Source organism: Haliotis rufescens, unplaced genomic scaffold (assembly GCF_023055435.1).
Source record: "Haliotis rufescens isolate VD_foot unplaced genomic scaffold, xgHalRufe1.0.p SCAF_32, whole genome shotgun sequence".
NCBI classification, from domain to species: domain Eukaryota; kingdom Metazoa; phylum Mollusca; class Gastropoda; order Lepetellida; family Haliotidae; genus Haliotis; species Haliotis rufescens.
In genome coordinates this window covers 5,899,171-5,911,839 of record NW_025964024.1, presented here as the reverse complement: position 1 = coordinate 5,911,839, position 12,669 = coordinate 5,899,171, and the positions used below count along the sequence as shown (strand labels likewise).

General features: G+C 48.6%; 1 protein-coding gene across 3 annotated transcripts in view; it reads left to right on the top strand.

The window, feature by feature from the left end:
* Nucleotides 1–12,669, top strand: part of LOC124147693 (serine-protein kinase ATM-like) — a 111,326-nt gene that overhangs the window by 72,824 nt on the left and 25,833 nt on the right. For all 3 annotated transcript variants that reach the window (XM_048380700.1, XM_048380701.1, XM_048380699.1), the window contains exons 42-45: nucleotides 1,758–1,874; nucleotides 8,328–8,553; nucleotides 11,638–11,796; nucleotides 12,053–12,175. In XM_048380700.1, coding sequence (XP_048236657.1) covers nucleotides 1,758–1,874; nucleotides 8,328–8,553; nucleotides 11,638–11,796; nucleotides 12,053–12,175 — 625 coding nt within the window. The remainder of the gene's footprint in view (nucleotides 1–1,757; nucleotides 1,875–8,327; nucleotides 8,554–11,637; nucleotides 11,797–12,052; nucleotides 12,176–12,669) is intronic.

The window sequence follows — 12,669 nt, the reverse complement described above, 5'->3', positions numbered from 1 at the left end:
TAGTGTCTTGTTGATATGTGATATTTATGTGACATGTTTCTGTGACAGGCAGAGCACCCTTCAGGTTATCGACACTCACCTGGAGAGTTGCCGTAGCGTGTATCAGTGTCTTGTTGATATGTGATATTTATGTGACGTGTTTCTGTGACAGGCAGAGCACCCTTCAGGCTATCGACACTCACCTGGAGAGTTGCCGTAGCGTGTATCAGTGTCTTATTGATATGTGATATTTATGTGACATGTTTCTGTGACAGGCAGAGCACCCTTCAGGCTATCGACACTCACCTGGAGAGTTGCCGTAGCGTGTATCAGTGTCTTATTGATATGTGATATTTATGTGACGTGTTTCTGTGACAGGCAGAGCACCCTTCAGGTTATCGACACTCACCTGGAGAGTTGCCGTAGCGTGTATCAGTGTCTTGTTGATATGTGATATTTATGTGACATGTTTCTGTGACAGACAGAGCACCCTTCAGGCTATCGACACTCACCTGGAGAGTTGCCGTAGCGTGTATCAGTGTCTTGTTGATATGTGATATTTACCGTATTTTCTTGAGTATAGTGCGCACCCATGTATAATGCGCACCCCCCTCTAGCGGGTTCAATATTTTGGAAAAAAAGAAATTTGAATATTATATTATATTATAAGTCCGGCAAACGAACGGGTGCTGAGAACTTCGTCAGTACAAATTCGAAATTTGAGATAAAAAATCACCAGACATGTTTATTTACCGTTTAAATAGTATTTATTGTTCTGCTAGGCATTGTTTTATATTTAGGGATTAAGATTACCTTGCGTATTTTCTCGTAAACTAAGCTGGAAACAGCAATCAGCTGTACACACGTTTTCTTGGAATCGACCGGTGATTCGGTCAAGACACACCCAATGATATAACTTTATAAGATTTTTAATGCAAGGATCGGCAACAATTGTATCTGAAACTATTTTATTTATCAGGAATAATATATTCCATTATTTTCTTAATTATATGCAACCTTTAATAAACATATTTAAAATAATAATAACCCTAAGCGAAGCAGCTGATCGCTATTCCCGGGTATTATTTTTTACATGGAACATGTCTGACCAGTCACCGTCAAGGCTCACGCGCACATGATCACGTGATCGCGAGAATTTCATGTTGACATAGAATCGTCAAACAAAAACAAATATGACTTTTAATGAGTCAAAGTATTTCATTTATGATATATGTATCCATTCTCTGTCAACTAAAGTTTGTTTCAAGGCGTCAATAGCGGTATTCTGACCGTGGTTGCTGTTAATAACGGTGAGTTGTGCGATCTTCCAATCGCTTCACACACGATTTCGCCGAAATTAATAAAAACAATATTATAAGGAATTTTGAATAAAATCAATGACATAAGTTACAAACATAAGTTCAGATATACAAAGAACACTTTTTATAGCCAGACAGTGTAATTACATAATTATTTTGCGTACTTCAGTATGGATTTGTTGACATGGTATTCCCGGTGTTTTGTGCTCACAGTAATGTCTTTCCATGGGGGAAAAAAACATCCAAACTCATAATTCGTGTATAATGCGCACCCCCTTCTACAATGCTGTGTTTTTTCGAAAAAAAGTGCGCACTATACTCAAGAAAATACGGTATGTGACATGTTTCTGTGACAGACAGAGCACCCTGCAGGTTATCGACACTCACCTGGAGAGTTGCCGTAGCGTGAATCAGTGTCTTGTTGATATGTGATATTTATGTGACATGTTTCTGTGACAGACAGAGCACCCTGCAGGTTATCGACACTCACCTGGAGAGTTGCCGTAGCGTGTATCCAGTGCTCAGCAGGCTTCACAGCCTCTTCCATCTTCAGCAGATGGTGGACGCTGTTGTCAGGTAAGTCCATCATCCCAGGTGGCGGTGATGTTTGTGGGGTTAAATTACATTAAGTAATACGTTACCACTGTTATACCAAGGCTGTTGTCTCCCACAACTGCTGCTATAGCGAAATCTACCACAGAGATCTCAATTACCTCATGCAGCACGTGCGTAGCCACCTAGCTGCCATGTGACACCCTTCACTCTTGTCTCCTTCGTCTGCTTAGCAAGACGTGTTTTCTCCTGCTGAAGCGTTCCTTGAAGATTTGGTGATATTTATTATAGTTTATTCTCTAATAAACTGTGCTTTTATGGGTCGTTGCGGTAGCTACGCTTGGTTATAATTTTCCCGCCAAACGGAAAATTTTTCCCGCCCTTTTTTCTATATACTTGCGGGGTTCGCGTATGCACGTTGTGTTTTACGTTTCCCCTGTTCTTGTATGTTTTGGGGGTTAACATAACTTATTTCTTTAATAAAAGTTATATGTGTATGTTATATGTTCACATTGCTCGTTTATTTTCTTGTGAAAATGTTCGTTTGTGAATCATTGTGGTGCGTGCGTTGTAACCATGTTTTGTTCTTTGTTTATAGCAAACAATCAATGTCTGACATGGATATGTCCCCAGTATCCACCCCCTCTACCCCTGCTCCTCGGAGTTGTGGGGTGTGCAGAAAGTTTTTGTCGTCCCGGGATCCCCACGATCGTTGCCCGCGGTGCAGGGTTCCTTGCGGGGACACCCGGTGCATCCTGTGCGAAGGTCTGGGGCCTGCGGAGTTTGAGCGGTACCGGCTGTACGTACAGTCCGTCTCCACCCCTGTGGTGGCCGGTTCGTCCGGTCGGGGTCCCTGTGCGGGTACCACCTCCTCGGCTGCGGCGGATCCCCTTGCGGCCCTCGGGCTGTCTGGGGATTCCGTCGCCGCATTGTTGTCGAAACTTGTGGACTCCAAGCTGGCGGCCTTATCGCAAGATAGGCCGCTGGCTGTTCCGTCCCCGGCCTCTTCGGTGGCCGCGGGGTCCACCGGTAAAGCGGCGGATCTCTTGGCGGCCCGTGTGCTGTCCGGGGATTCCGTCGCTGCATTACTTGCATAACTTGTGGACTCCAAGCTGGTGGCCTTATCTCAGGATAGGCCGCTGGCTGTTCCGTCCCCGGCCACTTCAGTGGCCGCGGGGTCCACCGGTACGACGGCGGCTCCCGTGGTCACCGGTCCTTCCCCCGAACCGTTGCTCCCGCTATCGGTTTAGGACTGCGTGGCCATGGTTTATGACCTCTTTGAGGACATGCCCCGGCCGGTACGCGGGGAATCCACGACTGTGGGTTCCTCCGAGGTATACGATGAGTCTTCCGACACGGCTTTCCCCGCATCGACCTTGCTGCGCGGTTTCATGCCTTCCTTGGAGAACGCCTTCGCGGCGGCCTCCGGTCGGGGTCTCCCGTTGCCTCCGACGTCGTGGAGAAAGGGTTTATTCCCGGTACATGACCTTGCCCTTCCCGAGGCTGGTCCTACCACGGAGGCCCATGTTGAGCGGTTAGGTGTCCGTGCCCCACCGGCTGCTACGGTAACGCAAGCTACCTTGCACCAGCTGGACGCCCTCGCTCGGCACTCCATGTCTCACGGAGACACTTACTTGCTGCAGCGGCCCGTCTGGTCGAAGGTTCTCCCACGGACCGTGACCAGCGCATTTACAACTGCCTGCTCAGTTTAAATGCTTCCCTGGAGTACGTTGCCGAGGACTCTCGGCACACACTTGCTCTTGTTGGGTCCCTGCATAGGCGCCTGGGTGCCGCTCCTAACCGGAGCGCGCCCCAGGCTGCTGCGGCCTGTAGGTCTAAGGGGTCGGGTTCTTCTTCCTCTGGGAAGTAGCCCCGCCCTGAGGGCTCCGGTATGGGCAATCAGCTGCCTTTTCGCGGGAAGACGGGGAACTGGTGGAAGCCCAAGTCGTCGACGGACGGCAAGGGCCCTTCCAGGTGACTCTCATTGGAGGGGTTCGTATGCCGACAGCGCCAACTTCGGTTGGCCCTTAGGCGAACCCGAGTCACTTGGCCCTGGACAGTTGCGCCTGCCGCAACCTGTCAGGGCCCCCTCTCCTTCCACAGTGGGAGCCAGACTCCAGACTTACTGGGAGAATTGGGAACAAGTGTTCCACGACCCGTGGGTGGTCAACACGATTCGGTACGGCTATCGGCTTGATCTCAAAGCGAATCCGCCGCTCACCGTTGCCCCGTTGGCAGGTTTCGATTCGGAAACCGATCTTCCCATCCTCGCCGATGCCATCGGCAGGTTGGTGGAGAAGGGGCAGTACGGGAGTTAGCTCTACCAGAAATAACACCGGGGTTTTACTCCAGGATATTTCTCGTTCCCAAGTAGGACAGTGCCGAACTCAGAATGATTCACACGTCCGCTCCCTGGCTGTTCACCCGGTTAACCACCCCCATAGTGGGGTTCCTCCACAGGAGGGGTGTCCGGTACTTCGCGTACCTGGACGACTCGCTAGTAGCAAATCGAATGACGGACACCCTGTCACGCCATCTCGATTTCGCACGTCGGCTCTTGGAGCAATTTGGGTGGATTATCAATCTCCCCAAGAGCGAGTTAACCCCTTCTCAGAACTTGCTGTTCATCGGAGGTCCGTTCAACACGGTGTCCCATCGCCTCTTTGTCCCCCCAGACCGGTGGCACAAAATTCAGACGATGATTGCCAAAGTCTTAGCGGTGCAACAGACTGTTCACTTTTGTGAACAGCTGTTAGGGCTACTTGTATCAGCCCAGGACTGCACCGCACGGGGTCGTCTCCAACTCCGCCCGCTGCAACGGTTTTTAATCCAGTTGTTAGCAACGGAGGTGAACAGTGCGACCGTCGCCCTCCCTGATCGGCTCTGACCGCATCTGGAGTGGTGGACGGTCCCTTACATTGTCTTATCAGGAGTCTCTATGCGGCCCTACCGGGCCACGTTGACCCTGTATACAGACGCCTCTCTAGTGGGCTGGGGCGCCCATCTAAAGGGGGAGGTGAGCTCGGGGCTGTGGTGCGTAGACGAACTAGGTCTTCACATCACTTGTCTCGAGTTCAAGGCAGTGATCAACGCAGTCAATCACTGGAAGCATCGTCTCGTCGACGCCCGGCTCATGCTGGCGACCGACAACACGACAGTAGTGTCCTATGTGAACAAACTGGGGGGAACCCACAGCCCCTTGCTACTCGATCTCACGTTCGAGTTTTACGCTCTGGTGGACAGTGTCCCGTGCCAGATACGCGCCCGTCACATCCCAGGTGTGCGGAACGTTCTGGCCGATGCTCTATCAAGGCCTCAGGATCCGAGCCCCACAGAGTGGATGCTGAACCCAGTAGTGTTTCAGTGGCTGTGCGAACGTTTGGGTCGTCCGATGGTCGACCTGTTCGCAACGCGGTTCAACAATCAACTCCCGTTGTTTGTATCACCAGTCCCGGACCCGAGGGCCATCGATCACGATGCTCTCGCGTTAGACTGGACGGGCTTGGTCGCTTATGCTTACCCGCCGACAGCGTTGATACCACACATTCTAAGCCGGCTCCGAGGAGTTCGCTGTCGAATGTTACTGATCGCGCCCATGTGGCCGAACAGATCGTGGTACCCCGACTTGCTGACCCAGGTCACGCAGTCGCCACTTCCACTGCCTGTGAGACCGGATCTCTTGATCCACCCTCACACCCGTCAGCTTCATCCAAACGCAGGGCAGTTCAATCTGCACGCGTGGATGTTGTCACCGAGCGTCTGAGGAGTAAAGGTTTTTCTCGCCGGGCGTCTCGGGCATACGTTAGTATGCATCGTGATTCTACCCAGAAGGTGTATAATGCACGTTGGGTTATTTTCACGAAGTGGTGTTGTAAACATCACATTCATTCGCCAGATAAGGTATCTGTGCAGGATATTGCTCGTTTCATGTCTCACTTGCGAGAGACCCGGAAACTCTCCGGGGGTTCCATTGCCAACTATGTCTCGTCCGTTGCTACGGTACGGGACGTTGCTATGGGTACCAGTCTCTCCAAAGAGCCGGTGATACGGGGTATTATCAAGGGTTTCAAACAGCACGATCTTAAGAAGGGCCGCCTTCGGGCACCGGCCTGGGATCTTTCCCTAGTGTTGCAATCACTTACGGAAGCTCCGTATGAACCCTTGCATAGTGCTTCGTTCCGGCATGTGACTTGGAAAACAGCATTTCTCCTCTCCTTTGCCACGGAGGCACGTGTATCCAAAATTCATGCACTCGATGTCGCCAAGGTACGATTCGATAGGGGTGACGAAGGAGCGGTCCGCCTGGGCCTGCTCATGGGCTTCGTCGCCAAGAATCAGAGAGTCGAGCAAACGGAGAGAGAATTCACTGTAAGATCACTCAAAGAAATCTTACATCCTGCTGATACTGAGGACAGAGCGCTGTGTCCGGTTAGGGCCCTTAAGTATTATCTTAAGGCTTCGAATGAACGTAGACAAGGGCGTGACCGTCTGTTCATATCGTGTAACCCTAATCGCACGGTTGACATAACTCGCAACTCGATTGCGTTGTGGCTTCGTTCTGTCATCAATCTGGCGTACCGGTCTCGGGGGTTACCGGTAGCGGGGTCAAACCCGCACGAGATCAGGGCGCTAGCGGCAACATTTGCCCTACACTCGAATATCTCTGTTCGCAGAATATTACGAGGTTGTTACTGGCGTTCTGACTCGGTTTTTGCCAATCATTACCTCAAACAGGTCGCTGATGCCGTCGTGGAGAGTGTGCACCGCCTTGGCCCGCGGATCGCGGCGCAAGCGGGCACCTAAGGGGTGTGCCCAGCGCAATTCCGAACTCTCAGGCGTCTGACCTTGCACGGTGGTCAATCTGGGTCGACTCCATTGTTCCCACTGCCGTGGGTACAGGAGTTGGGGTCCCGCAAACCAGCGCACTCACACCACAGGTGAGGGCTGCTTTTTGTGTGCTTTGTCCTTATTTGTATTTTGACAATTATGTCTTTAATTGTCTGTCGTGTATCCCAACCTTGTGATGCATGCTTACAAATACTGGAATTAGGTCACGCGCCTAATGCATACTTTAAGTAGGCTTGCTCTGGGATATACGGTCTGAATGAAATTAATTACCCTCTTTTCGACTGTTTAACCTGATCTAAGATTAAGCTCACGCGGATACAGTGTTCTCATCCGCTGCGGCGATGAAATACCTATCCAGTGGGGCCGTTTGGAGTCACCAATCGTTTTGGCAATGACGATTGAGCCTTACGGTATGCGCTTGACAGTGCTTTGGTATTCCTATAGGGTAACGCCTAGCTAGGTGCATGCGCATCGAGTGCTTCCGCCTTGGTGTTTACTTCCGCTGGTCGGAAGGAACGCTAGCAGTCAGGATTCGGGTTGTAGGTGCTCCCCACCGCCTACTGTGGTAGTCAGCCTCGGTATAACAGTGGTAACGTATTACTTAATGTAATTTGTAGAATTTTCCTATTCGGAATATTCTATAAGTAATACGTTACCACTGGGCTGCTGCCCGCCCGTCCGTCCCCCGAGCACTTGCTCTCGCAGGAGACAAGAGTGAAGGGTGTCACATGGCAGCTAGGTGGCTACGCACGTGCTGCATGAGGTAATTGAGATCTCTGTGGTAGATTTCGCTATAGCAGCAGTTGTGGGAGACAACAGCCTCAGTATAACAGTGGTAACGTATTACTTATAGAATATTCCGAATAGGAAAATTCTACAAAATAGATTCCTTGTTTCTGTGGGGCGCTGGTGGCAAGCTGATTGGTGGAACTGTGTTTGTTCGCGTCTTTATTATGCCTGTCATGGGTTTAAATGCCCAATTTCCCTCAATCAGGATACTTGGTCTGCCATCACTATCCCATGCTTGTCGGCTCCACAAAGTGGTAAATGTTTACAACCTAAAATTGTTTGTCATTTTGTCACAAGTCGTGGGGATTCTTGGTTAGAATAGGACCCATCAATCTTTATATGCAGGTTGTAGTGAGTTTGTACATTTAATGCAGTTTTGAACAGTATTGCAGTTATATCACGGCGTGTCATCTTAATGTGGGAGGAAAACCCAAAGTGATGCAGGGCTCAGATGTTTTCCACTTTGGTGAAACCCACAAGTATGGTTCTGACAAACCTAGAAATATATTCGAAACCGGGATTCAAACCAACAATCATAGATTTATCGCATGCCCAGGGGACGCAACTCTGCACAGTAAATTAAGGGTCTTTAGATGACTGGGCCACCCGTGGCCCCTGCAAGTTGTTAGATGCGACTTTATGGATCAGGTGGGCTGGCTGTAACACAGCTGTGGCACAAAACATCATTCACTCACTTTCTCATTCACCATTCCAGATGGAACTAGACTAAATAGGTCACTTTCATGTACAACCGAAAATTGCTGCTAGTAGCCTGGAACTTGAAAAGCCCAAGACATCCTCTTCACTTTTTAAAAATTATTGCTTCCATTTCCCTTGCAGCCCCGACCCTGATGTACTGACGACACTACTGGAGAAACTGACAGAGGAACAAGAACCGGTGAATGAGTTCGAGTTTCTGCAGCCAGTGTGGGACGTGAAGTGTGCTGCTCTTAAGATCCTGGCCAGGAAATACCAGCAGAGAGATAATGGAGTGTCTGTGTCAAGTGTCCTGTGTCAGCAGCTGCAGAACATGGCCAAGTTTGCAAGGAGGGAGGGCAGGTACCAGGTGAGCTAAAGCAGATGTAGACGGGATGTCTGTGATAGATGCTGTATCCGGAGGGAGGGCAGGTACCAGGTGAGCTAAAGTAGATGTAGATGGGATGTCTGTGATAGATGCTGTATCCGGAGGGAGGGCATGTACCAGGTGAGCTACAGCAGATGTAGATAGGATGTCTGTGATGGATGCTCTATCAGGATGGTGGGCATGTACCAGGTGAGCTAAAGCAGATGTGGATGGCATGTCTCAGATGGATGCTGTATCAGGATAGAGGGCAGGTACCAGGTGAGCTAAAGTAGATGTAGAAGGGATGTCTGATGGATGCTGTATCAGGATGGTGGGTAGGTACTAGGTGAGCTAAAGTAGATGTAGATGGGATGTCTGTGATGGGTGCTCTATCAGGATGGTGGGCAGGTACTAGGTGAGCTAATGTAGATGGGATGTCTGTGATGGATGCTGTATCAGGAGGGTGGGCAGGTACCAGGTGAGCTTAAGTAGATGTAGATAGGATGTCTGTGATGGATGCTGTATCCAGAGGGTGGGCAGGTACTAGGTGAGCTATAGTAGATGTAGATATGACGTCTGTGAGGGATGCTGTATCCGGAGGGAGGGCAGGCACCAGGTGAGCTAAAGTTGATGTAGATGGGATATCTGTGATGGATGCTGTATCGGGATGTTGGGCAGGTACTAGGTGAGCTAAAGAAGATGTAGATGTGATGTCTGTGATGGATGCTGTAACGGGATGGTGGGCAGGTACTAGGTGAGCTAAAGTAGATGTAGATGTGATGTCTGTGATGGATGCTGTATCCAGAGGGTGGGCAGGTACCAGGTGAGCTAAAGTTGATGTAGATATGATGTCTGTGATGGATGCTGTATCCAGAGGGAGGGCATGTACCAGGTGAGCTAAAGCAGATGTGGATGGCATGTCTCAGATGGATGCTGTATCAGGATAGAGGGCAGGTACCAGGTGAGCTAAAGTAGATGTAGAAGGGATGTCTGATGGATGCTGTATCAGGATGGTGGGTAGGTACTAGGTGAGCTAAAGTAGATGTAGATGGGATGTCTGTGATGGGTGCTCTATCAGGATGGTGGGCAGGTACTAGGTGAGCTAATGTAGATGGGATGTCTGTGATGGATGCTGTATCCGGATGGAGGGCATGTACCAGGTGAGCTACAGCAGATGTAGATAGGATGTCTGTGATGGATGCTCTATCAGGATGGTGGGCATGTACCAGGTGAGCTAAAGCAGATGTGGATGGCATGTCTCAGATGGATGCTGTATCAGGATAGAGGGCAGGTACCAGGTGAGCTAAAGTAGATGTAGAAGGGATGTCTGATGGATGCTGTATCAGGATGGTGGGTAGGTACTAGGTGAGCTAAAGTAGATGTAGATGGGATGTCTGTGATGGGTGCTCTATCAGGATGGTGGGCAGGTACTAGGTGAGCTAATGTAGATGGGATGTCTGTGATGGATGCTGTATCAGGAGGGTGGGCAGGTACCAGGTGAGCTTAAGTAGATGTAGATAGGATGTCTGTGATGGATGCTGTATCCAGAGGGTGGGCAGGTACTAGGTGAGCTATAGTAGATGTAGATATGACGTCTGTGAGGGATGCTGTATCCGGAGGGAGGGCAGGTACCAGGTGAGCTAAAGTTGATGTAGATGGGATGTCTGTGATGGATGCTGTATCGGGATGTTGGGCAGGTACTAGGTGAGCTAAAGAAGATGTAGATGTGATGTCTGTAATGGATACTGTAACGGGATGGTGGGCAGGTACTAGGTGAGCTAAAGTAGATGTAGATGTGATGTCTGTGATGGATGCTGTATCCAGAGGGTGGGCAGGTACCAGGTGAGCTAAAGTTGATGTAGATATGATGTCTGTGATGGATGCTGTATCCAGAGGGAGGGCAGGTACCAGGTGAGCTAAAGTTGATGTAGATGGGATGTCTGTGATGGATGCTGTATCCAGAGGGTGGGCAGGTACTAGGTGAGCTAAAGTAGATGTAGATGGGATGTCTGTGATGAATGCTGTATCCAGAGGGAGGGCATGTACCAGGTGAGCTAAAGTTGATGTAGATGGGATGTCTGTGATGGATGCTGTATCGGGGAGGTAGTGTCTGTGTCTGGGTTTGATTTGTATTTGGGCAATTTGCATTGTAGAGTATCCCCAGCCGTTTAACACAGCTTCAGTCTGAAGCTTTAATTATTTTCTTCTTTGCCATGCTGCTGTTTTTATCCCCCGCCGCGCGAAAGCGCGAAGCAGGGGATATAGTATTCACGACCGTCCGTCCGTACGTCCGTACGTCCCACCTGTTTGTTGCCGCGATATCTCAAGAACTAAACACTGGATTGTCTTCATATTTAGAACTATGGTGTATATACAGACTCCGCAGACACCAGTCGGTTTTGGTGACCTTGACCCCATTTTCAAGGTCCCAGCAGGCATATCTGCTTTTGGAGTTGGAAAGCGGTGTTGCCGCGATATCTCAAGAACTAAACACTGGATTGTCTTCATATTTGGAACTATGGTGTATATACAGACTCCGCAGACACCAGTCGGTTTTGGTGACCTTGATCCCATTTTCAAGGTCACAGCAGACAAATCTGCTTTTAGAGTTGGAAAACGGTGTTGCCGCGATATCTCAAGAACTAAACACTGGATTGTCTTCATATTTGGAACTATGGTGTATATATAGACTCCGCAGACACCAGTCGGTTTTGGTGACCTTGACCCCATTGTCAAGGTCACAGCAGGCAAATCTGCTTTTGGAGTTAGAAAACGGTGTTGCCGCGATATCTCAAGAACTAATCGCTGGATTGTCTTCATATTTGGAACTATAGTGTATATACAGACACCGCATACACCTGTCAGATTTGGTGACCTTGACCCCATTTTCAAGGTCACAGCAGGCAAATCTGTTTTTGGAGTTGGAAAACGGTGTTGCCACATTATCTCAAGAACTAATCGCTGGATTGTCTTCATATTTGGTACTATGGTGTACAGGCGGGGGATATTTCGTCACTCTGTGACAAATACTTGTTTATATTTCGAAACATCTTGAGTCATTATTTAAAGAGAAACGTTTGTCTTCAGGTTGCAGAACGAATCATTGCCGAGTTGCGACAACAGGAGAATGAGGACAGGGGATTCAAGTTGCAGCTGGAGATCGAGGAGGCCAGACTCTACTGGGCCCGCGACGAGCAGAACACTGCCAAACACCTCATGAAAAGTCTCATTGGAAAACTGGAGAAGGTTTAAATAAGATCTTCATTATGATATTTGAAAGCAGACCAGTACTTTCATAACAGTATGTTTTCAACCTTATTCACTGACTGCTTTCTTGTTCATTCATGAGAGGCTTTCAGTTGGCGATGTTGATGGGAATATTCTAATGAAACCAAATTGTTGTGTCAAGTTGTTTCCCATTTTTAAATAGTGGAATTAGAGTGAACTATTACACTACAGATGTTTTACTGATTTCAGCTGAACAAGTTTTCCTTGTTTTCAGATCCAAGATGAGTGCTTTGAAGCAGTGAGATTGCTTCCTCAAGCCCTGGGCACGTATGGCAACTGGCTGGCGGAGACCCGTACCGAGAACCCGAGTGTCATCCTAGAGAACTACCTGGAGAAGGTGGGACAGACCACATCCAACAGTGGAAGGCCATTTTATCTATAGGCCAGACTTTTTTATAACATGGTTTATGAATGAGTTTTGTTTTGTTCTGCGGACTCATTTACTGTTTCTATCAATATAAGTGAATTATTTAAAATGCTATGATTAAAATCTGTTTAAAATTTATGTAAAAACTAATGAAAATTTTGAGGAAATATATAAAAATAATTTATTTATTTTTTACATTTCCTTGTGACTTACCACCCTGAATTTTTCAGCTAAAGACTGTAAACCTACAAAATAAGACTCTAATCATCATTGTTTTATGAAATTGTCATATCATTATTACTAAATTAAGAGCCCTGATCCCCTTACTCACTCACTCACCCAACAACTCAACCGTTCTCACTCATTCAACCACTCACTCAACCACTCACTCACCTGTCCACTTACCCACCCCCTCACTCACTCACTCACTCACTCACTCACTCACTCTATCACTCACCCACTCA